This window comes from Nesoenas mayeri (genome assembly GCF_963082525.1).
Source record: "Nesoenas mayeri genome assembly, chromosome: 3".
NCBI lineage: Eukaryota > Metazoa > Chordata > Aves > Columbiformes > Columbidae > Nesoenas > Nesoenas mayeri.
This window is the reverse complement of record NC_137544.1, coordinates 48,858,953-48,883,827: the sequence shown is the minus strand read 5'-3', so window position 1 is coordinate 48,883,827 and position 24,875 is coordinate 48,858,953. Positions and strand designations below refer to the sequence as shown.

General features: G+C 37.1%; 1 protein-coding gene across 2 annotated transcripts in view; it reads left to right on the top strand.

The window, feature by feature from the left end:
* REV3L (REV3 like, DNA directed polymerase zeta catalytic subunit) overlaps positions 1 to 24,875 on the top strand; it is a 118,086-nt gene that overhangs the window by 60,243 nt on the left and 32,968 nt on the right. For both annotated transcript variants that reach the window (XM_080341223.1, XM_080341224.1), the window contains exons 6-16: positions 4,629 to 4,723; positions 5,286 to 5,390; positions 6,312 to 6,396; positions 6,482 to 6,630; positions 6,927 to 7,055; positions 9,692 to 9,929; positions 13,653 to 13,789; positions 16,738 to 20,944; positions 21,326 to 22,308; positions 22,892 to 22,974; positions 24,043 to 24,168. In XM_080341223.1, the coding sequence (XP_080197349.1) occupies positions 4,629 to 4,723; positions 5,286 to 5,390; positions 6,312 to 6,396; positions 6,482 to 6,630; positions 6,927 to 7,055; positions 9,692 to 9,929; positions 13,653 to 13,789; positions 16,738 to 20,944; positions 21,326 to 22,308; positions 22,892 to 22,974; positions 24,043 to 24,168 (6,337 nt within the window). The remainder of the gene's footprint in view (positions 1 to 4,628; positions 4,724 to 5,285; positions 5,391 to 6,311; positions 6,397 to 6,481; positions 6,631 to 6,926; positions 7,056 to 9,691; positions 9,930 to 13,652; positions 13,790 to 16,737; positions 20,945 to 21,325; positions 22,309 to 22,891; positions 22,975 to 24,042; positions 24,169 to 24,875) is intronic.

The following is a 24,875-nucleotide window of genomic DNA, read 5'->3' as shown; positions in this document are numbered from 1 at the left end:
TAATGGAATATGGAAAACTATGTCGAAATTTTTGAGTCCTTGTCAGTGTAGTTGCCTGACACCTTTCAGACTCTGTGAGGTTAATTGTTTTTACCTACTATCCTCAGTTTTACCATTATAAGTACCTGAGATGTAGTTATCACAGAACTTGTTTCCCTATGCTGTCATTAATGTTGGTGAATTTTGATACTGACCTTGATGTCCATTCTTCAAGGTTTTTTAAAACTTTAATCTATCTATCTGTATGTAGTTGGCACTTTTAAAAAATATTTGCCCACTGTTGCTTTAATTCATTGCCTTACCATCTGAGGAACCAAACCTTGGTGTTTTCTTTGAGCACAGTTTTCATTCTACATCATTATTATTATGCCAGTGGATGGTGCCAACAAACTTTTACTTTCTTCAAAAATAAGAACCATTCTCTCTGTTCTCAAAATAATTTATTTGGAGCTTTTTCTACAAAGGTGTGATGGATTTGTGTTGCAGTTTTTCAGCATAGTGTGCAGACAGAAAAGGTAATTTTAAATGAATTGATGTGAGTATCTGAAGTAGCCTAGTTGCCATGGCAGCTCAGTGTGGGGCAACCCTGATTTATCTTACTTCTTAGGAGAGTAAACTTTTGTTCTCCTGCAGCCAGGTTGCTTCCATTCATCCCACTTAACACTGCAGTATTACCAGTTGTACCTTGTGAATCATTGTATGTTATCTTTTACAAAATGAAACTTAGAAAAAAATGAAGCCAGTGAAAAGCTTTGGCTGGAACTTGCTAAGTCTTGTTTTCTAACCTTGTTCTTATACAGACATTCTGAAATCATAGTTTTGACATTACGTAAAACTATCTTTTTCTTTGTAAAACTGATGCATGCGATGTGAGCACGTTGTTAGTCCGTTGTATAGGGCAATCTGTGTCCAACAGACCACTTCTGAGTATCTTCCCAGACATAAGAACTGCTAATGATCTGAAGTAGTTCATACTTTCAACTAACTGCTGCTAGGAGACTGGGCATGTCTGACTTCTTTATGCAGTCCTCTCACTTGTTAATTGCAGCATTGTGTCTGCTCAGGAAATGTGGCTTGATCTGGGACAGTGAGAGATATAAGTTCTTCATGTATTTTCCTGATGCGTTGTGCATGCTTGTTTGGAGTGAGCAAAACCAGCAAAACTAACACCTGACCAAGCTATTGACAGTACTCACATCAAGTAGTTCTCAAAGAAGCGCATAATCCTGTTAAATAACTACTTCAGGACAGTTTTTAGTCCTTCCTCTCCCTTTGATATTTTTGTTTTAATCAGAGTAAATTAAGATGTTAGACAGGCCAGTTAAAGCTAGTCTGCTATTATGTGCCCTTTGAGATTTTTTCTGAAGCAGGAGCAAATAGGTCCATGGCCTTTGTGGCTTACCTGCATGTTGCAGAAGCTCATGTTGCTACTGCCTTGACTTCTATTAGTGCAAGTGTCTACCAACTCACCTTGACAAGGATGTTAAATGCCAAGTTAATAACCCAGTTGTATTGAGAAGACGTTTTTCAAGTCTTATGAAACTCTTACTGTATGTGTCAGTTGTCTTTATTAGCCTACACATTAGTCTTTGGAGTATGCAGTTTTAACTGCCAGCCCTGCCTTAATCCTGAAAATGTTAATGAGAATTATGATGATAAATCTTACATTTGATTCAAAAAAGGTCTCTTGTTAGCTCAGTGTTTTTAATGTGAATGGTGTGCCATCTTAATTGGAATGCTGTAGTTTTTGACAGAAAGACTGCTTATATCTGTTTGATTTAGAGCTGGGGCAAAATAAGCTTTTCTGCTTCTAATTGCCCAAGTCACTTGAACCTTGGTGAACTGCGGACAAAGAACATGCGTCAAGATTAATGTTATTATGGAAAAAGATGCAAGTTATAGTGACAACTACCAGTTTGTTTTGAAATCAACAATGTTGCATTTAGTGTTGTTTTATAGGATAATTTCATATTAGAGTCTCTAAATATTATAAATGAGAAATCTGATTGTTTGGAAAGCTCTTGGCCAATTCTGTTTGTGATATTGATCAGTTCCCAAGACAAGTCACTGGCCACACTCTTGATGAGTGTGTGGAAAACCAAGACATGTTTTTTTGACTAGTTAAATGGAAAAGAATAGAAAACTGTCTTGTTGTCAGAGAAAATGCAAATGTCTCAGTTAATAGGTAGGTCTCAGTTAATAGGTTTACTCATCAAACTCTTCAGAAATGGATCGCTAACACTAAAAATATATTTTGTCATCAACTTCTCAAGAATTTTCTTTCTCTCTTTTTTTCTTCTTTTTTCTTTCGCCCTTCAGTTCTCTCCCCCCTCGATTTCCCCTCCTCACGTCCCCCCTTTCCTTTTTTTTTTCTTTAGATTGGAGTCTTTTTAAAGAGGAAATTAGTGAAAGTAGAAAGCTCAGAGCTTTGCTGTTGTATCTACCAAACAAGTCAAAGACAGATCTTGACCAGTTTTCTGCTCATTTATGTCTTATTTGGCAAATCAAAGGATTAAAATCAGGAACTTTTTGAAATCAATTACTCCCATGTTTTTTGGTCCCTGTTCACTTGTTCTCAGGAAAACTTTGATTTCACAAAGGGAGCAGACAGTGTTTTTGCAGTCTCCTCCCTCATTCCTGTTTCCCCATCATCTTGCAGTTCTTTCTAATTATGTGATGAAAATGCAGGTTTCAGCTTGCCTGCAGTTCCTGTCGCCTGCCATGCAGGCAGGCTCTCTTTGAATGGTTTGAATGCAGGCACCCAAAGTGCGTGACATGAAATTTATGCATTTCTATCATATTGTCGACTTGTTTCTCAGCTGTTGGTGTGACTGAGAAGGGAGGGAAGTGATGGCAGTGGGTTGACCTTCAAGTGTGCATTAGAGTCTGGGCAATCTACTTCTGCTGAAACACTGAGCTACTCTGATCCAGGAGTTCTGTGATATGCTCTCTTAGTTCTCACAGTAACTCTGAAACAGTAATGGTGACTGGAGGTATTAGTAATCACAATGCATAGCATCTTACAGTTTTTAATGAATTCTATGTAAGTGCTTCACAACTTTTGCCAGACAACTTCTGGATGCTTAGAATAAAGAAATATGCTGCTCTGCCTTCTTTTGATGTAACCAAGTGAAACATACATTTACATACAGAATGAAAAATGTATTTACTGTATTAGTGCAGCCACAAAGCACAACATCACAATTTTTTTTAAGATTACATGTCTGAACTACCTTCAGGCCTAACTTCATGTCATCTGTAGTTTGCTGACAGTTGGTACCATAGACCTCTGCAACAAGAGTTTAAAAGTAAATATTATTTTCTTTTCTAGAACATTACAGTTTGAGAATGTGGTGAAGGAGACAGTCTTGTTTGTTTGTTTGTTTGTTTTCTTTGCTTATTGTCTTGTCTCTTGATAAATATGATGCCCTAAAGCCTTTTAGAAATCCAGAATATTTTTGTGTTTGATTTCTCTGATGTTTTCTGAGAAGTCATTGGATTTTTGCTCTTAAAACATAAACAAAGCAGTTTAATTTTACATTTCTTTCAGATTTGGTATTTCTAGATAAATACTTAATTTCCAGAGAAGGTGTCAGGGGTATCCAGCTTTGAATTACATCATCTACCACCTCCTTGCACTATGGTGTTTTTTGTTCAAAGCTTCTAGAGAGCATTGAAAATATTAATGAATTATATCTTCTATGCTGTTTTGAGTCTCTGTGTATGTCAGGGAATGTAGGAATACAAGTAGATGTTGTAAGTCACCCGTTAATTGACCTAGAGCACGAGTCCTGAACAGTAGCCTATTCTAATTGAATAGCATATTTTAACCATGGGGAGCTTTGAGGGGATTGTCTGTGTTTCCCTAAAAAATTTGGCAAGGTTAAACAGACTCCTACATAAATCTGGGAGGGAAGGTTTCTCTTTCTTAGCTTTCTCCATGGACTCCTTAAAGTTAGTTCACTGACAGCAACAGGTGGAAGGCCACTGACTTAACAGATCTGAAAAGGCACAACAGGAAGATGATCAGATCATTATACAAGAAGCTTGAATCTCTTTCTAGTATTTTTAGTCTTTGCCAAGCCGGTTATCCTTAGTTCTGCTCATGTTCGGGATGTTAATACCCTGTTTATATTCATCATGCTACCCCTAAACCTCCTAAAGAAACAAAAATAATCTGAGAAATAAACTGATTTTTGCTTCAGTTTCCTTAGTTGGAAATGTTAAACTGTTTTGTATTGCTCTGAAATGTGAATGAGAGAGAAAAATTCTTGCCAGTGTGTTTTCTGGGCACAAGATCATGCAAATGCAGATGGTATTGGAGAAGGAGAACATTGTTTTGATTGCTATAGTATTTAGTGTTGTTTACTGCTTTTTTTTCTATTCTCCACACAAAAATCTAACCCCTTTAAGTTGAAGACGCAAATTTCTTATCCACTTATATTTGGATGTGACAGTTAATTTAAGGACTTGTAGAAGAGGGTGAGAACTGATAATTCTGTATTCAGATCTTCACTCCCATTCCCCATGAAGTATTTTAGCTGTTAGTCCAGTTAGATAACAGTGATGATGCATGTTTCAAACTCAACATATTGATAAACTAACCTGTGGTATTTATATTGTCACAGCTCTTTAATGTTGAAAGGTGTTGAGCCACAAAGTACCTGTGAATTGGAGGTGGATGCAGTAGCTGCTGACATTTTAAATCAACTGGATATTGAAGGTGAAGTGTCAATAACTATCCATGTAAAATGTTTTAGGACAAGGACTATATTGGTTTTTTTCTAAGGCTCAGCTTAGTTAGACCATAATCCAGATTTCAAGGTTTGTGAATTGTTGATCTACAAATTTATAAAGTTTAGGAAAAGGTAAAAATTGAATGAACTGTGGAAGAAAACAGATTATAAGAATAGCCTATTGTCAGAGCAATAGAAAAAGATTTCTGCTAATGCATAACAAGTTTTCTGACCTATAAGGAGAGTAGCTGAAATATCAACATCAAGTATCTATGTATACATACATACATCTATACATAAATATGCATACATGATGAGAAGACCAGCAAAAGCCAAAGGTCTAGAAAACAAAGAGGAGATCTAGAAAACAAAGTTATACCTTATTTTTTCATAACACTGGATCCTAGAGTAAGACAAGAATTTCAATTAAAAAAAATAACAGGTTAGAATGGTAAAAGAGATGAAGAAGAGTGTCAGAATCTGATTGGGGGGAAGAATGCTTTCTGTCACATGGGCAGACTTCCCCTCATGTATTATTGTGTATTTCAGCCCAAATTGGCAGGAACCCTGGTTTGCAAGCTATATGGGAAGATGAAAAGCAGCGACGGAGACAGAAATGTGAATCTTCTCAGATTAAGACACCTGAGTCACAAGGTAAATAAATAATTTTTCAGCTGTTTATCAAAAATTTTGAACAAGAAGTAGGCAAGAGACAGAATTTAAATCAGTATGTTAAGTTTGAGGGCTTTTTGTATGTATTGTTTTTTTCACTTCTCTATGTGTATTTAAAGCAAGATACATAACATCATCTAAAAACATCTTGCTTCAGCTAGCTGCAAAGCATTCTAGGCAGAAAAGAATGATAACGGCAGTTAAGATTGCATGCTTTATGATATTGAAATGTCTAAATATTGCCAAAATTAAATCTCTTATCCTGAAGCTTTCCATGGTGGTTTATGCACAAGGGCAGTTCCTTTTAACCTCTGTGGAATTACAGCCAAGGCAATGTTAGATGAAAATTCTGAAAGGATAAACAAATATCTTTATTTATATGTAAAAATCATTGCACAGGGAACACTGTGCTCTGCAAATTAATTGCATAATGAACAGAGCTATTCTCTGTAGAACCTAGGCCATGTTTCATTTAAAATATTAATATTTGGCAAGTAAGCCAGAGGATTGCAAGAAGGAAAGAGGCAGGTTCCTGGCTAAGGCAGGCTGCTTTCTGACTGTGGTTTTTGTTTCTGTATAATGTTATTCAGGCTGCATAAACCGGACTTTTCAAAATTGTTCACTGATTATTCTTTTCCTTGATGCTCACCTTGATGTAATTGCAACATGATTTGTAAATAGTGTTGATACTCACAGTTGCAAATGAGATCGATGGAAGTATGTGAAGTGTTTTATAGTGTTCAAATACACTTGAAAAATCAGTGCTCAGATTTGGCACTTAAGATTGGCGGACACTTCAACCTTGAGCCATTTCCTGATAGAATAAGTAATTTTAACTGCTCTCTGTGTTGAGAGGTCAAAGTAATAACAGGAATAACAATTTTATTTTTATTTTTTTTTAAGACCGTGGATTTGTGCCAGCAACAGAGAGCGAAAAGTTTTTTCAGAAGAGACTCAAAGAAATCCTCAAGCAAAATGACTTCTCTGTGTAAGTACTTAACCATTTTCTATAAAGTGTAGTATTCTGTGCAAACCTTAAATATGCATTTAAAAATTGGTTTTCAATTAACTAGAACGTTGTCAGGATCAGTGGACTACAGTAATGGATCAGAGGAGTTCTCTGCTGAGCTAACACTACATTCTGGGGTACTTTCTCCTGAAGCCTTTCAGTGCACGCCAGCTAATATGGTAGAAGTGCATAAAGATAAAAAGATGAACAAAGGTGAGTATTTTTAATAGCATAATTGTTCAGGCATAAATCTATGTCATGCTTTGGCTGTTCGTACTATTAGCAGAATTAAGCCAAGGAAGATCTGATTGTCAGTTATGAAAAAATGATGAGTAGCTTTGCTTTTATTTTCATCATTGTTAGTGTAAGCCTTTTTAAAATTGCCATAGCAAATGATGGAAACATGCTTGAATACTAAAATCCATTTTAAAGTGGCTGTCTTTCATAACATATTGATGTCTGTGACTCTTTGAAGTTTTATCCTTTCACTTTTTGTTTTTCTTTTAAAGAATCCAATAGGATGCATACTGATAAAGAAGAGGAAGCACTTATTAATGAAGAAGCAATTTTAAACATTGTGGAGAATAGTCAGAGCTTTCAGCCTTTGTCTCAAAGACTGAATCAGACTACAGTTTTTAGTGAGTATGACTGAAATGTCTTTTCTTCCAGGCTGTTTTATTATTTCACAGTCTTTGTTGTGTTCATGCACTGCACACACCCCAAAAAAACACCTTATATTTTCTAAAAATGTCACCTGGACAGTGGATTTGTAGAGGCTACTGTGCTTTACTGGTTCCCTAAGCCTGTCCTCTTGCCAGATCAGCTCAGTGCAATCTCTCATGGGTATTGCTCGTTCTTGTGCTCCTAGGGTTATAGGACTAAAACTATCAGAATAAAGAGGATTTTGACTGTCTCTCCGTGATATCATTGCAGTTTCTGCATCTTCCTTACAGTTATGGTCCAGAACATGCTCATGGGCTATCTTTAGAAGCTCAGCTGTCTGGATATACTGAGAGGCAGTAGGCTGGTAATGAGTGGCAAGTTGCAGCTTGAGAGATTAAGTTAAGCATTATTGTAAAGGACAAAAGAAAAGAAGTAGTTGGTCAAAATCAGCATCAGCTTTCCTGAGATGCAGTGACTGAAAGTTTATGGATACAAAAGAATGGTCGAAGGCGAAGAAACAGTAAGTAAAACATGAAAGAGGGGAAGAAAAACATGGCAGTGAACAAGTGTGGATCGCAGGAGGGGCAAGCAACAACAAAGTTGACACAATAAAGGAACTTGTATGAAAAGCTACTTCAGGTAGAAATAGTTCAAATTCTCTAGAGGAGATGAAAAGCGCTTAGTTCATGCTATCTCTGTAGACGTTCTTATGCATATATAAGGTATAATGTTAATGTGCACTAAAGTTGATACTGTAAGGTGCATATGGGGAGAAAGTATCTAAAACCCATAGCCTCCAGTGCTTTTGATACATATATGGTGTGACTATGTGCTTGGGCACCAAGATACAATAGGGGCAACAATATATGTCTGTGGGTAATACAATATACAACAGTGTACAGTCTTTTGTACATAAGAGGAGTGGATGCAGTGAGATCAAGAGTATTTTTCAGTGCTGTTTTATTTTTCAGAAAGTAGGCAACATTTTGATTATGGAAGTTTGATAGACAAGGATTTGGATTTATTGATAGAACTATTAATATAATTAAAGAAGTTATGTGGGAGCTGGCAAACATGAGCATGTTGGGGTTTTTTGTTGTTGTTTTTGTTTGTGTTTTTGTTTTGAGTGAGAAGGTTGTGCTGAGAGGATGAGAAATGGCTAAAATAATATGTAGAGTATGTCTTATGACTGTGCGTCTGAATTGCTCAAACAAAAAGGAATGTTGAAAGGCTCTGTTTTTTCCAGTGGCTAGGGAATCAAATGGAGGTTTTATTGCTTTCTTTGTTTTGTTCTTATCCTGGGGCTACTAATTGCTGGTGTCTTATGTGACCGTGGATAACACGATGCATCTTTGGGTCTCTTATGCTCTTTGATAGCATAGACTGGTCTTTATTATGCCTTTGTAAAGTCATAGTGTTCACAAGGACAAAGAAGTACACTACTTCTACTGCTGCTGCTGTGAAGTACATGACAAGATTTATATTAATGGAAAGGTTGGAGTTTAATGATGGACCTTACAAAGAGCAAAGGAGCCAAGAACAGAAAGTACAATTGAAAGTGGGATAATCCAGAACTATGGCAGAGAGGATGGTTTCCATTTTAAATTGTTGCATGGTATCTTGTGAAGCCTTTGTAAAATATGGAAAATGCCTTCCTCCCCAATGTTGAGACCTATTTTATATGATTCTCAGGATCATTGTAAATCATATGGTATTTCCTGAGGAAGGAAAAAGTAGAGATTATAGTTCTTCAGCCAGAGGAGGAGGAGAGAGAAGTAACAAAGATGCCTGGTAGAATGGAGATCAGAAATTGGTTATGAGGTCAGATGAAAGGTAAGCAGGAGGAGAGTGAGAAAAAAATTGTGACTTGGTAGGATGTTTAAGAAATAAAGAATGAGAAGGTAAGTGCATGAGTTAGTGTAAGCTTGGGTCAAAAAAGGAAAGTAAAAAATAAAATTTAGGGGAGGAGTGAAATCAGGTAAACTTTCAGTGTTTAGAGGAACCTAGGAAGAAAATATGTTATAGTGAAAAGAGAGATGAAGTTAAGCATTATTGTAAAGGACAAAAGGAAAGAAGAAGTAGTTGGTCAAAATCAGCATCAGCTTTCCTGAGACACAGTGATTGAAAGTGTTCCAACTGATACAGAGAGAGGTGCCCAACAGTGTTAATGCAGTCATTGGAATGGCGAGGGCAAGAGGAGTTAGTGATGCTTCAGAAGCTGGTACTCATGCTGACATACAAGGGGAGAGTGAGGCTTTACTGAGTGTGAGGAGGTAACTGGAGGGTGGAGAGAGAGAGAGATGCTTCTGTTGAATCTGCTACAAACAGAAGAGGAGAGCAGAAATTAAAAAAAAACAAAGGTTGTCAAGATTCTTTATAAAGACCTATAAAATTTAACAAATTGTAAAACTTGAAAAAATAAGATATGGAAAGAGCTTTTTCTGTAGCCTGCCTTGCTTTAGTCTGTAACAAACTAGTAGATTTTAAAATGTTGAGGGTTTTTTGTTGTTGTTTTGTTTGTTTGGATTTGGTTTTTTTACTGGTAGACTATAATAAGTCATTTACAAGTAGAACAAAATATGGATTCTACTTGTATGGGCTTTTTCTGCAGTGGACAGTAGTGCTGATGAGGCCATGATTGAGCTATTGGCTGGATTGGAGAATGATGGATATCAGATGGGACAACACAAAACATTCTCTCACCATCGTTCTCTTGGAAGCTGTCGAAATTCTCAGAACAGTGATGATGAAGAAAATGAGCCACAGTGTGAGAAAGAAGAAATGGAACTTAGCTTGTTAATGTCCCAAAGGTGGGACAGTAGCATTGAAGAGCCTGGGACAAAAAGAAGGTATATATGTGATTTTCTTTTCTTAATATGTTCTTTTCTACCGGACCCTTCCTCCCTACCACCATGTTTTCAAGTGTGCTGTGAGCCCAGTGAGTTATAGAGGCCTCTTGACAGCAGATCTTGGGACAGAATGCAGTTGTTCAGATGGTGCTGTGAGTTGTCAGTTTTTATGTGGAAATAAAGACTAAATGTTTAGTTTTGGCTAGACCTAAGCTTTTAGTTTGGTGTTTGAGGAAAAATTGAGTAGGTTTTTTGTCCTTTAAGTCCAAATACAAAGAAACCACCTTTAGTTGTAACCTACTTTTGAGATCATACCTTGTGTGTAGTACAAATGTTAAGGTGTATTTTGTGCATCTCATTTGCCTGTTAATTTACTGAAGAGAATGTTTAAGAAGTATTCTTGTGAAGACTGACCCAGAAGCCTGAGAAAAATACCCATTTGTTTTTATGCTGAAAGCTTAAATGGCAACATGAACATTGCTCATTCTACTGGACTGCTAAAGGTCAGGAGCTTGAATGTTTTTAAGGCCATGATTCTTGGAACACCTTCTCAGCTTGTAATGACCTTTTGTACAGTCTGCACTGGCAGGCATTGAAAGAAGCTGTATCCAGTTTCTCTTCACCTCTGCTTTGGGCAGGCCTTCTGGTACTTATAATTCTATTTGAAAGGTGAGAGAATTCACAGACATAACATTTGGATATTTGGGTTTTTTACATCAGAAATCATAATTATACTATGATTCAGAGAGCAAGTGAGGCATAGAAATACTTAATCTTTTCTTTCCTGAAGACATACAGAAAGGCTGTAACAGAATCAGAACTTGGATCATTAGTCTTCTAGTTCTAGAGATAATTCATCTCTCAAGCTATTTTTCCTATCTGACCTTTGATTTTCTTAGTTTTTTTTCCTTCACAGTAGTCTGAAAAGTTGTAATTTCCATCTAAAACACTTAATGTTAATCTTCAGTTTAGTGGTAGTTTCTGTGTAAAAACAGCCTGTATCTCACAGAATTTATTAGCCCAGGCACAGATCTGCATGGGCATGACTGTACAGCTTCTGGATTCAGGTAGGATCTTGAAGCAATTAACTGCTTTTGTGCAATAAAGAATCCTATGTAAGAACTCATCAGACTTGATGAGCTTGCTCACAAATAACTCACTCACGTATGCCTACATCTTAATCCCAGGCAGAAATCACCAGGGAAAGTATACATATGAGGTGCCTCTGCAGGGAGTCAGCTCATGTTCAGAGGGAATTACAAGCTTAATTTCAGTATCTCTGCCCACTGCATGATTCTGCTCATGCAAAAAGAGCCAATTTGAGTCTGATGATGGATCCAACCTTGTTCTGTTTAGGCTTGTTCACTCTGTACTTCTTCCTAATGCATCTTACCATACCCATGCTATCACTTTTCTGTTGCTGGATATTCAACAGTCTTCCATAATGAGAAGTAACGACACCCTGCTGACTGAACTAAATGGCTTAGATTTGATTTGTGCTGAACTAGAGAAAAAAGCCCATCAAGACCTGGACTGGTTCACATATGGTAGTATTGTGCTGTGTTACACAATTTTTCCTGAAATCTAAACTGATGGGCTTGAATGCAGAGAGATCCAAGTTATTAGCTGCAGAAGTCATCTCCAACCTGACTGCATTTACTAAAGCTGACAAAGATTTGCTTCATGCACAGGATTATGGCATAATTCTGGTTGGAAGAAACATCTAAATGCTATGTAGTACAGTGCCCTGATCAAACCAGCTTTGGATAGATGAGTTGCTCAGAGCCCTGTCTGGCCAAAGTTTGAGCATCTCCAAAGATGAGATTGCATTGCCTATATGGGCAACACGTGCCAGTGTTTGAAATGCCCTCATAAAGAAGAATGTTTTCCTCACACATAACTTTCCCTGAGGCAGCCCTGTGCCCATTGCCTTTTTCATATCACTGCACAGATCAGAATCTGATTTCATCTTCTATATACCCACCCATTGGATAGGTGCTCAAGGGTGGATAAATCATGTTCTCTTAGCCTGTCCTTATGCATCAGGTGCTCCAAAACTGAGTGCAGTACTCCAGATGCAGCCTTACAACTACTGAAACTGGCTGCAGTGTTGTAGTCACAGCCTAAGATGCAATTGACCTTTGCTACAAAGGCACACTGCACACTCTCAGCTTCAACTGGTTGCCCACCAGCTTTTTTGCATCCTCCTCCTTCCTAGCTAGCTCTCTGCCTACCTGTAGCAGTGCATGGGGTTATTTCATCCTATTTGTAGGCCCTTTGGATTTGTCTTTTTTTGAAGTGCAAGAGGTTCCAGTCAGCTAATTCCTCAGCTTATTGAGATCCCTTGGGGTAGTAGCCCTACTCTCCAGAGTGTTGATTCTCTTCCCAGTTTGATATTCGTTTTCATATAGAGCTGAATGTCTTTGCACTGTACTTTTCCATGTTTTGGGAACATAGAAGAGGGAAAACTGAGCTCTCTTAGGTCATGGTCACTGTGTACTTAGCTGAGCTTGTTAGTTAGGTCCCTCTTTCGAGTCATGTTGCTTCCAGACTTGAAATAGTCTGGAAATTATGTAGCTATATGTGAGCCTATTGTTCCTGAACTAATAAACATGGTTTGATCTGAATTGTCTCAGTGCTGAGCACATTCATCATGTCTGTGGTGTTATGATATATATAATTCATGCTCTGCTTGAACTCCACAGATAAGAGTTCTTCAACAGTAGACTGTATTTAGGTTATTGTGGATTCTCCTTCCTGTAACTTCCAAACCTTTGCATTTGTACCTTTTAAGGTACTACGCAATGATGTTTTTATATATCAAGCTGGTAGGATATATTATTATCTTAAAAACAAACAAACCCAAAACAACCCCCTAACCTGCTCTTATTTTATATCTGAATTTCTCTCTTGTAGCCACAGAATAGCTTATTTCTATGAAAAGTTTAGTCCATCTTATGCTTTATTTTAAAGAAGAAATCAAATTCCTACATGCTTCTGGAGTTGTAATACACTGGAGGGTTTGTTTTGGGGGTTTTTCTGTATGTATTTTTTCCCCCCCATTTAAAGCCACATCACCTTAAAACCCTGAAAAATTCATAAATTCATGGAACCTTTTCTGTGTAGATTTACTACTTTTTTTTTATTTTTTTTTTTTCTTTCTCCCCAGCAGATTTATGACTCTAAAAATGGCAGTGTAGAAGAGTTAACTTAGTAAACGCAGCAGTCTCAGGATCCATCAAGGAGGGGTGGAAACAAATATTGTTTTGGTGTTTGTGCTTTCGTTAAGACTGCTGAGAGAGAATTGTTGTAAGATAGTAAAGATTCCTAAAATAAATAAATAAAGTATCTGCTTGCTACGACCTAAACTGAAATGATTTTGCATAGCTGGTTTAGTCTTCAAATTTCAAGCAATTAAATTTCAGTAAGACTGAAACAAAATTAAGCATCTAAATGCCTTCTGTCTAACTTCTTAAGCTAATGAATCCTGCTGGTTTTCTCTGTAGTTTTTAAATGGTTGGATACCACTGTTGCCTCTTAAAATAGCAACATTGAATAACATTGAGTTACTCAGTGAGAATTGTAACAAATTTGGGTGATTTTTTTTTTTCCCTTTGCTGCCCCAAATTACACAACGGTATAGTACCACACCCTTTGATTTTGAGGTTCCCTGTGGCTTTTCAAAGAGAAGTATTTTGCATTTAGATTCTTCACTTTCTTTAGGTCAGCTGGCAAAAATATGCATCGAAGTTCAACAGAAGAGGATTCATCTTCAGAGGAAGAAATGGAGTGGAGTGGTAATATGCTCCTAACTAATCTCTCTATACCTCAGTTAGATGGGACTGCAGATGAAAATGGTGGTAAGTAAATAGAAAAACAGCTTTGGAAGTTGAATTATTACATGAGTCATCGTTTGTTTCATCGATTTGCTGATTCTCAAAAGTGCTAACCATTTTCCATTCTTGTTTCAATTGGAAAGAAATGCTCTCAATGGATTGCAGAAGCAGGCCCTTAACATCTTTGTTATAAACTTACAGTATTTTAATCTCAGTGCCCTCTACAAATTACCAGAATCTGCTTTTCCGATTGTATTAATGATCAAAAAACCAGCATTGTTTAATTAGTTCTATGGAAAAGATAGTTACCTTGTTGCAAGGGTTATTTTTCTGTTGCTATTTATTATGCAAATATGGTGTTAATGATTCTGTAGGATCATTCATCCTGCTAGGATTTAATTGTAAATAGTAAATGTATTATTGTGAAAGTTTAGATGGTTCTTTGCTTTACAGGTATTTGCCACACATGCTAAAATACAGTGAGCCTTTGAGCCTGTGTCTCATTCAGCAGTTTGCATGTTCACATCTTGGGACTGCATGAGTTAAAACTATGAAGTGGCAAAGCTGATGCAGAAGAAGCTGCCATTCTAAATCTATACAAATTAAATTAATCTGTAGAGATATCTCTTGCCATCTCTTTATAACCTGCTGTCTTTGATCCAAATAAATTTAGTTAATAGAAAGCACACTTTGAGGTTAGGCAAATATAAAGTATTATTTGTTTCATTAGACAACCTACATACTTTCCACATTTATAAAATTCTGTTGAGCAAAACAATATAAACTGTATGGATCTTGTGGGGAAAAATATGTCTCTTTATCCAGGGTTTCCTCAGTATTAGATTCACTTTTTTTCTTGGTGTAATCAACAGTATTGTTCTTTGTTTAGACATGTTGTATTAGTCATACTTCAATGCCTTGAAGTTTGTGGTTAACATCACTTTGTACAGAAGCTTCTTAGTCCGTAGTACAAACTAGTTAATGTTAAATCTTGTTTGTGCTCATGCATGTACCTAATTTCCTGTTATTGCATTTGCTCTTCGGGGCAGGAATGTAATCCTTTACAAAATCGCTGTACTAGTTTGTGTCTCTCAAAGCAATTTGACAAAAATAACAAACATCATATACTAGTATATAAGGTGTGTCTTAATATATCTATTAGCAATTCCGTATTAGAGAAAGTGACCTATATGATTTTACTACGTAGACAGCCACAGCTATTATTTTGTGTTCTCTATTTAAAGCATAGTTTGCTTTTTCCTTTGCTTTTATAGGTATAATGGTAGGGTTAATACGTGACTTGATGTATTAATAACATGATTTGGTTTTGCAAAATATACAATTGTAATTTCCTTATTTGCGGTACTTTGTAATTTAATGTGAAAATGGATGCTTCTGGCTAATGAGACTATCTTAAATCATTGTTTAAATTTTATAATATCTTAAATATATGAAATATCACATGCAGAAGAATGTCAGCTTAGAATTAGTTTATTACTGTGTTGTTTTATTTTTTTAATGTGAATTCTTATTATAATAAGAGATGCAGTAAATTCAAAACAGATCTCAGCCCAGTTCATCTAAATTAGAAAATGCTTATCCTCATATGTATCTGTATCCATAACATCTGACTGACAGACAAGTATTTTTGCAATTTTTATATCTGAATAGTCACGTATCTTCTAAGTGTTTGACATTTCACTAAACTCCCATTTTCTTGGTTTTCAGTTAATCATCCTCATTTTTTGTGTGGAAAGAATCCACAAAGAATACCTCCAAAGAATCGCATGCAGCATCTCTCAGCTGTGTTTCACAGCTCAGGGACTCTGTGTATCCATTAGAAAATGCTGTTAGAAACAGATTGAGACTTCCTTTTATTTTTCTCGCCCAGGAGCAAATAAATTGAATGCAGCATGAATCTAAGATAGTCCCCAAATTGGTTGAGACTTACAGTAAAGGCCCAAAGGATCCTCCATGTAGTACACAGTGTGCTGCGTGTGCTTCCAGGTCATACAGTATGTTTCGTAACTCCTCGCCCCCTTCAACATTTCAGCTAAGGATGTGGACACATAAACTAATTGCTTTGTGTAAGGAGCTCTGTGGTGACTGCCTCTTTGCAGAGGAATAAACTCCTTCAGATTACTTGGTGTTCATTGTGGTTATGAGCAAGCACACAGTTGCTGCAAACCGTTTGTTAATATGAAACTTACCACCTGCCTGTCCACACTTATCCTGCAGTAAATGTGGTGAAAGTATCAGCAAAAGAGAGAGAAATTACCCCAGGTATCATGTGATGAGTCTGCATAGGACAGTTACTGTAGCACATGCTGGTCACAGATCTGTGTGGGAATGTTAAGACATAGATATGAATTCAAAGTCTTAACTAAATGTTGACTAAATGGTGCGAGCTCCTTGCATAAATATCTGAAGGGGTGGTGGTTTGCTCTGCTTTATAAAAGTGCAGCTAAGTGCTTACACTTAGCACACGGGAAAGTTAATACAAAACCCTTGCCATTGTTGTAAGATGGTACTTTAGCTTTCTGTGGAATTACTTTTCTATATGGAAAGAGTAATCTGAATAAGTTCTTTGTTCTGTCTTCTCAGGGACAAAGCAGGATACAAGCTTTTTTAGAAATCAATCTGTTTGTGTTTAGTTATCTGAAAGTGATTTTAGAAGCATTCTTTTCAGAAAAACAGCATGAAATCTTTGGCAATTGCATGCAGGCCTACCATTTAGGAATAACTGACAGAATGGCTGAGACTGAAATGTACTGATGACGTGATTTTGATGAAGCAACTCATGTACTCAGGGTCCGTAGTTGTCACGATTGTAAATGCAGTGTGATTTAGAAGAATTCTATTTATTCTTTGCATGGGAGGGCTTTCAGGAAAATGTCATTAAAATGGTTAATGCCTTAAGTTAATTTTTTTTACAGGAAAACTAGAATAAAATTGCTTGTCTTCCATTTCAGACAATCCTTTGAATAATGAAAGTTCTCGAACTCACTCCTCCGTCATTGCAACAAGCAAAATGTCTGTAAAGACCTCAATTTTTCACAAAGATGCTGCTACACTAGAACCCCCATCTTCTGCTAAAATTACTTTTCAGTGTAAACACACAAGTGCCCTTTCTAGCCATGTTTTGAATAATGAAGATTTAGTAGAAGACCTCTCGCAACCAAACACAGAAACAAGACCTGAACTTTCAGTCCATGCTCTTACAAAAGAAAGCACTTACGCAGCAAAGTACCCAACTGCATTCAGCAATAGCACCCATGCAGAAAACTCTCACAAAGAGAGTAACAAGAAAGATACTCTCCCCGTTCCTTCATGTGAAAATAATATTTTTGAGTATGAAGATGATATTTCATCAGCGAGCAGACAGATACCTAGTAGGAAGTATACTAGCATCAGAAAGGCTGAAAAGGATGTCTCTTTTATGCATGTGGGCCGCCACATTGGTGACAGCATGTTAAATAAAAACTTATTTAACTTTTCTGATTTGAGCCACTCCAGCCACTCCAAAGGTAAAATGACCTCTGAAGTCAATGAAAAATCCAGCAATGCAAGTATAAATAGTTTTTTTCCGGCAACGGTTACAGAAAATTGTGAATTGGTGTCCTGTTCAGGAGGCAGTCGAACTGTGGTACATTCACTTGAAAATAACACTGATGAAGGTGGCCTTAATAAGCTTAAAATTAGATATGAAGAGTTTCAGGAGCATAAGGCAGAAAAGCCAAGCCTCAGTCAACAAGCAGCACATTATATGTTCTTTCCTAGTGTTGTTCTTTCTAATTGTCTCAGTCGACCACAGAAGTTAGCTCCTGTGACATATAAATTACAGCAAGGTAACAAACAGTCCAGATTGAAGCTGAGTAAGAAAAAACATAGTTTTATCAATCATCAGGAGCCTGCAAGTGTAAATGATGTTGCATCAGTGAAGGAAAGCTGCTATACACAAGGTAATGCTTGTAATAATATTCCTGATAAGGATAGTGCTTTACCTAGTGACTTAGTTCAAGTTCCTCTTGAGGCTTTTGAAAGCAAACTGCCTACAAGTACGGCTAATTATACTGACTGCCAGTTTGCAGATGTATCTCTTGAAACTGAGCAGTCATTTGGATTATGTGGGAATAAATATACGCTCCGAACGAAACGGAAGGTAAATTATGAGACTGAAGACAGTGAATCAAGCTTTGTCGCACACAACTCAAAAATTAATCTACCTCAACCGATAGAAAGTGTTGAAAGTTTGGATGGGTCTCAGAAGTCTCGAAAGCGAAGAAAACTTTCTAAAAAATTGCCACCTGTTATTATTAAATATATTATCATCAATAGATTTAGGGGGAGAAAAAATATGCTTGTTAAACTAGGGAAAGTAGATTCTAGTGAGGAAAGAGTAGTACTCACAGAGGAAAAGATGAACTTATATAAAAAGCTTGCACCTTTAAAAGACTTTTGGCCAAAAGTTCCTGATTCTCCTGCAACCAAATATCCTATTTATCCACTAACACCAAAGAAAAGTCAGAAAAGGAAAGCAAAACATAAGTCAACCAAGAAAAAAGCTGGAAAACCACAAAAAACAGGTAGTAAAAATATTAAAAGAACTTTATCTTTCAGAAGAAGGACTCATACAATTCTTTCTCCTCCTTCACCATCCTACAATGCTGAAGCTGAAGACTGTGACTATAACTATAGTGATGTTATGTCTAAGTTAGGTTTTCTTTCTGAGAGAAGCACAAGCCCAGTTAACACATCTCCACCTCGCTGCTGGTCTCCCACTGATCCAAAAGCAGAAGAAATCTTGACCAACCTGGACAGAGAAGCTTTATTTAGTAGGGGGCCCAGTATGTACAACAGCAAGATGGTTAATTCTAGTGTAGGAAAAAATAGTCGAGCAAAAACTCAGGTTAAGAAATGTAAAAAGAAATTTGCCAGCCCCACTGTATCTACCAAGAAAAAGAAAAAGATCAATCAGGCTGATAAAACAGCAGATGATGGAAAGAAGAAACCTAGAGCAAAACAAAGGAAAAAAACAGCTGAAAAAGCATCCTCAAGAAAGCCCGTTGTGTTTAAAGATGAAAAAGGAAATACTCGCTCTGCTGCTGAAGTGAAGTTTGTGTTGAAACATCAAGATCTGCCTGAGATTTCTTACAACTCTGTCAACTCACAGCCACTTCATAACCGGAAAGACAGTCCTCTTCCTGGCTATCCAGCAGGATATCTACCATCAGCACAGCTCCCTGCAGCAGCTGAGGCACAAGGTAATTCAGCAGGCCGCTTTCATTCATTGGTGGAAGTTGATAAGCCTGTAGATGCACAATGTTTACCTGCTCCACAAGAAGACCCTCATTCATCTCTCACATCTACTCCTGTAGCATCTGGAAGGGAGGTACCAAAAATGAGCTCTCAAAGGCCCAGGACTCAAAGTGCTATATTTAGAATGAAGGAATCTGCTCTCATTCAGAACGTATTTGATCCATCTAGTCACTCAACTCAGGTAATGCAGAATGCACACATCTCTAAAGATAAAATTTCAGCAAAAGCAGAAGAGATAAAAAATTTGCAAAACAGATATTTACCACCAGCTGGGAAATTAAATGAAGCTTATGATTCTTTGGACACAGTGAAAATGGATCACTTACATGCCACGAACTATTTGCATTGTAAAGACAATAATCAACAGCGAGTTTTTTGTTTACCAGAGGCATCCAAGCATTCTAATCCTTGTTCTTCTATTCTTAAGTCACCTGAGGAAAGCCCTGGGCCGCTTCAGTTGCCTAAGAACTGTTTTGTAACGTCTTTGAAGAGTCCAGTGAAACAGTTAAATTGGAATCAGAACCAGAGAGGATTTGTTTTGGATATGTCACGTTTCAAACCTGAAACAGTCGAACAAAAGTATCAGTCAGAAACAACCATGCAACCAAAACCCATCTCCCAGTATAAAAACAGGACTATAGTAGCCCCATCAGCATTCAGTGAAGGACAGTCTGGCCTTGCTGTTTTGAAAGAGTTGCTCCAGAAAAGACAGCAGAAAGCTCAGAATGCAAATGTTGCACAGAAACCATTACCGGCTAAAACACAGCTGAGTGGGAGTGTACCATGCCCTCTTGAACAGAATAAAGCAATCAAAAGGTCACGGTCAGTCACATCGCCAAGAAAATCACGTGCTCCCAGGAATACAAAGCCTAAAGAAAAAACACCAAAACTTTCAAAAATGGAGACTTTAAGCCAGCAGATCACTAGTCGCATTGATCACTCTGTGTCTGATGACAGCCCCATTTTTTTTTCAGACCCTGGTTTTGAAAGCTGCTACTCACTTGAAGACAGCTTGTCTCCAGACCACAACTACAACTTTGATATTAATACCATAGGGCAAACTGGATTTTGCAGTTTTTATTCTGCAAGCCAGTTTGTCCCAGCAGATCAAAACTTGCCCCAGAAATTCTTGAGTGATGCAGTTCAAGATCTCGGTTCTGGACAAACAACAGAAAATGACTTTCTGTGTCATAATGACCAAAAATCTGTGGAAGAAAAGCAGCATTCTTCAAGCACAAGTAAATGGATAAGGTCTGGTTCCCTGAGCCCTGAGCTTTTTGACAAAACCTCACTGGATAATAATGAGAACCACTGCCATAGCCAATGGAGGAAAAATGTTCAACCTTCAACTTCTAGATCTAGTTCTGGTACCTCTTGTATGCAAGCAACTGAGGTCTGTTTAAATGAAAAATTCAAATTGAGTAGGAATACAGTAAATAAAGAGAGATTTCTTAACCTTTCTCAGCCAGCCAGCTCAGACTGGCTTCAAAACCACATTAGCAAAGAAACCACTTTTGAACCCTGTCAGCCACTTGATTCAGTTAATACCTCTTGTACATCCATATTGTCTTCTCCTGATGGTGAACTTATAGATGCAGCTTCTGAGGATTTAGAATTATATGTTTCGAGAAACAATGAGGCATTAACTCCAACTCCAGATAGTTCACCAAGATCAACTAGTTCTCCCTCACAATCAAAGAATGGAAGTTTTACACCTCGTACTGCTCACATTCTTAAGCCTCTCATGTCCCCACCCAGTCGTGAAGAAATCATGGCGACTTTGCTGGATCATGATCTGGCAGAAACGATTTATCAGGAACCATTTTGCAGCAATCCTTCAGATGCTCCAGAAAAGCCAAGGTACTGTGTTAAATGCATTTCTGTTTACATACGCTTGTGATTATATTAAATTTAATTTATTCCTGTAAAGAATTTTATGTTCTTTTGTGGCACAGATGCATGAAAGATCCCATCTGATACACATACATTTGAAGTTGAAAATTACTTTACTTTCTGCACAAATACTCATTTTCATTTGTGACATTTTGCTTTTTTGTTGCTTGATATTATTGTAGTAAGCAGGAATGTACCCGTTTGGTTTGTAAAACAAAGGTACTGCCCAAAGGAATTGATTGCATAGTGAGAAAACTAGTTAGCAGGACTCTGCTTGCATATCATCTTGAGGACTTGCCTGCTATGCAGTTTAGAGCAAAACAATAATTCAAAGTATTTTCTCCACAGGGAGATTGGAGGACGGGTTCTCACAGTGGAAACTAGACTTCCAAATGACCTGCTCGAGTTTGAGGGGGACTTTTCATTAGAAGGACTACGACTCTGGAAAACTGCATTTTCAGCCATGACAGAAGGTCCTAGACCAGGATCTCCTCCGCGTTATGGTCACTCTACTGTTAATAAAAGAGAAAGCAATAGCCATAAAACTAGTGAAGATAAAAAAATAGTCATAATGCCATGCAAGTGTGCTCCAAGCCAACAGCAAGTTCAGATATGGCTTCATGCCAAAGAAGAGTATGAACATTTCAAGAAATTGCCTAAGAATCGTCCTGCTGAGCTGGAAAAGGCAACTGAGAGTTTCAGCTCTACAGTATTGTCTGAAGAGAAGTCTATAGAAGTAGTAAAAGCAGATAAAGATTTAAATTTATCTAGCCTGGAAGATGAAAGACCTGTTGTGCCTACAAAGAATTCTCCTGCTTCTGTGGCAGAAACTACAAAAACACAAACCAAGGAAACACGTGATACGCCTATAAGCACTATAGGAACTTCTATAAATACTGAAAATGACACAAACTCTAATAAAAGTCCATCTGAAAGCAAGACACTTATTACTTCAACACTAGAACATGATAAAGAGGAGGAGGATGAAGATTATTATGTCAATTACAGTTCACCAGATTCTCCAGTACTTCCTCCTTGGCAGCAAGTAGCATCTCCAGATCCCAAGCAGTCCAATTTAGAAGACACAGAGTGGGAAAGTCAGGATATTATTTTGTCTTCTGTGGAAGGAAACGATGTAGCACCTGTTGGAAGTGCACAAAACTCTCCGTCTACCCAAGAGGACGTTAGGACATCCTTTGACATGTCTCCATTTCCAGTTAATGAAGATCTTGGAAATTCTGAATCCATTTGCCTACATAGTACACCCATTGTGCAGAGAAAAAATCATGATGGAGTACCTGAAGTTCTTGGTTTTACTCCGTTATCCACAGGTAAATCCATTAAGTGATTCTCATGTCACACAAAAATATTTTCTGAATATGATAATTATATTTCTTTTGACATAATGAGAAAATAATTACATCTCCATGAAAATATGTTTAAAACTACTTTTGAAAGGAAAAGGCCTGTGCATTATTGTTAAAGTAACTATTGAATTATGTAAAAAAGTCTAGAAGCAGAACACCCTTTTGCTTCCTGATTATTTCTAGTATCTGGAGTGCTGATTAAAAACTTAATTTTAAAGTATAGCTTATTTGGGGGATTTTGAAATCTTGTTGGTTATATTGCTTGTATTTGTACAAACATAAATGTGTGAGTAACATTGCAGTGTTCAAGATGAGTTGTGAGTTCATGTGAGTTATGTGAACTTACTGGCCTTGTACTATACATTCCTACATGTCCATAAATATCAAATTGTAATAGTTGTGCTTTGCATTGGACAGAGAATAAAGTTTTATTAGTTTATATATATAATACTTGTTTATAATATTAACCAAATGCCTCCAGCATGTTGTTTAATGTCTAGACCATATTATTGAGGCTAAGCTGTTTTGCACTCATGTGTGTTTACAGAAGCAAAAGCCCAGAAACTGAGCCACAAGAGGGGAAATAATACTGATGGTCTTCGAAGGATACTTCTAACCACACAAATGAAGGTAAATTACGATTTTATGTGCGGGTGTATTTTTATCATGCTACACAAACACATTTCCGTTCTGTGTTGTTTTTTTCTTTTGCTGTTAAAATCTAGAAAATGCATTTGAAATGGTAGGATGCAATTGCTGTAGAATCAGTGTGCACTTAAAGTTTGGAATAGGAAATCAGTTTAGTTTGCAGGGGGGAGAAAATGTTGGATATTGAGAATGTGTTTTGTGTTTTTAGGGCAGTGTTTCTCTATTTAAACATTAAAGATACACTGTGTAAGGACATTGGTTTGCTCTTTTAGTTACAAAATCCTTTTAAAGTTCTATTGTGGTGTCCATTTTATATATATATATATATATATATATGTGTGTGTGTGTGTATATATACACAGACCTATAATTGTGTCTTTGTATATATACACAGACATGTATAATTATGTGTGTGTGTATTAGTTTTCAGACAAGGTTCAAAGTGTTTTCTGAAAATAACGTAGGCAATGAATGGTGTCAGACTCAGTGTTTTCCCTAAGTAGTGTTGGTGCTCCACATGTTGGAAACTGAATGGGTGGGCTAGGTGCATGACTAAAATCACCCCATAGTCTTTTCTTTTATTCTCAACATACTGGTATTCATTCAGTTCAAGTGGGTACTTAAGTGTGTACCCTTAATTCAGTGCCTTAAAAAGTGGTGGCTGAAGAGGGTTTTGATGAATTGTTGGTCAAAAGAGAATAGGGATTTGCTGGTTCCCCTGTCCTCAGGCTTCTAAGAAAGCAAATATGTGTGGTTTTGGAGGGGTGTCGTTATGGGGTGGGTTTTTTTAAGTATTTCAAACTGCCTCTTGCTTTACTACGAGATTTCATTAAAATTATTCCTTAAAGGCAAAAAGATAGAACTGTTGTTTCCCTGTTGAAAAATGACATGAGGAGATAATGAAAGCTTTTGTTTTTAGCAATTGTAATGTAGCATTTGCATTTTCATTGATAAATTTGTATTTAATGTTGCATATGAATTTAGCAACCTGTATTTTTTTCAGTATTATACTGTGCTTCTTTTTTTTGCTTTTTTCCCCCTCCCCATAAGAATCAATTTGCTGCCCTTGACGTTCCAAAGAAAGAGACTTCTCAGATTGAAGGACCATCTTTAAATAACACTTACGGTTTTAAAGTCAGTGTGGAAAACCTGCAGGAAGCAAAATCTTTACATGAGGTAACTTACTGTTACATGTCATTTTATGAAATGATACATTTATCAGAGCAGTTTTATAATGGCAGAGTCTTTTCCTCCTTGGTCTCTGCCTGACTTAAAATTAATCAGTGTGTGATGCATGCAGCTCTAAGTAGTTGCTCTACTAGTTTCAGTTTGATGTCCAGGTGCCTTCCTTTAATAATATCGAACTAAATTTCACAGTATTTTTGTTGAGAAGGTGGTAAACCTTCCTTTAAAAAATAAAAATAAGGAAAAGGTCAGAAGGAAGAAATAGTTATGTGTTATATAAAAACATTACTGGAAAAGCTACTTGAGCTTAACTATCATGGATTGCTTCCTTAAGAAACAAGACATCTGGCATCATTCAGTTGGGCCCTCCCAGTATTGCTGCATGTTCCCTTCTGAACCTGTTGGCCGGTTTCTACTACATTTAACAACATGGTACAAGTCTCAAAGAGTGTCTCTACATATTTTGTGCAGATGAGTGGTTGGTCTGGGAAGGGAGATCAAACTTGGTGCTGGAGAAAGGTCTGCAATGTGAATACAGTCCAGCTGTGTTGGGCTGCTGATTGGCCAGCCAGCGTGTGCATGCTCCCTGACAGTCACCACAGCTGTGGCTTGGAATCAGCTTTTGACCAATTTACAGATGACATGGGAAGACAGAAGTTTTATGTGCTGAGTAGATGACATAGGAGAAGCCACAAGAA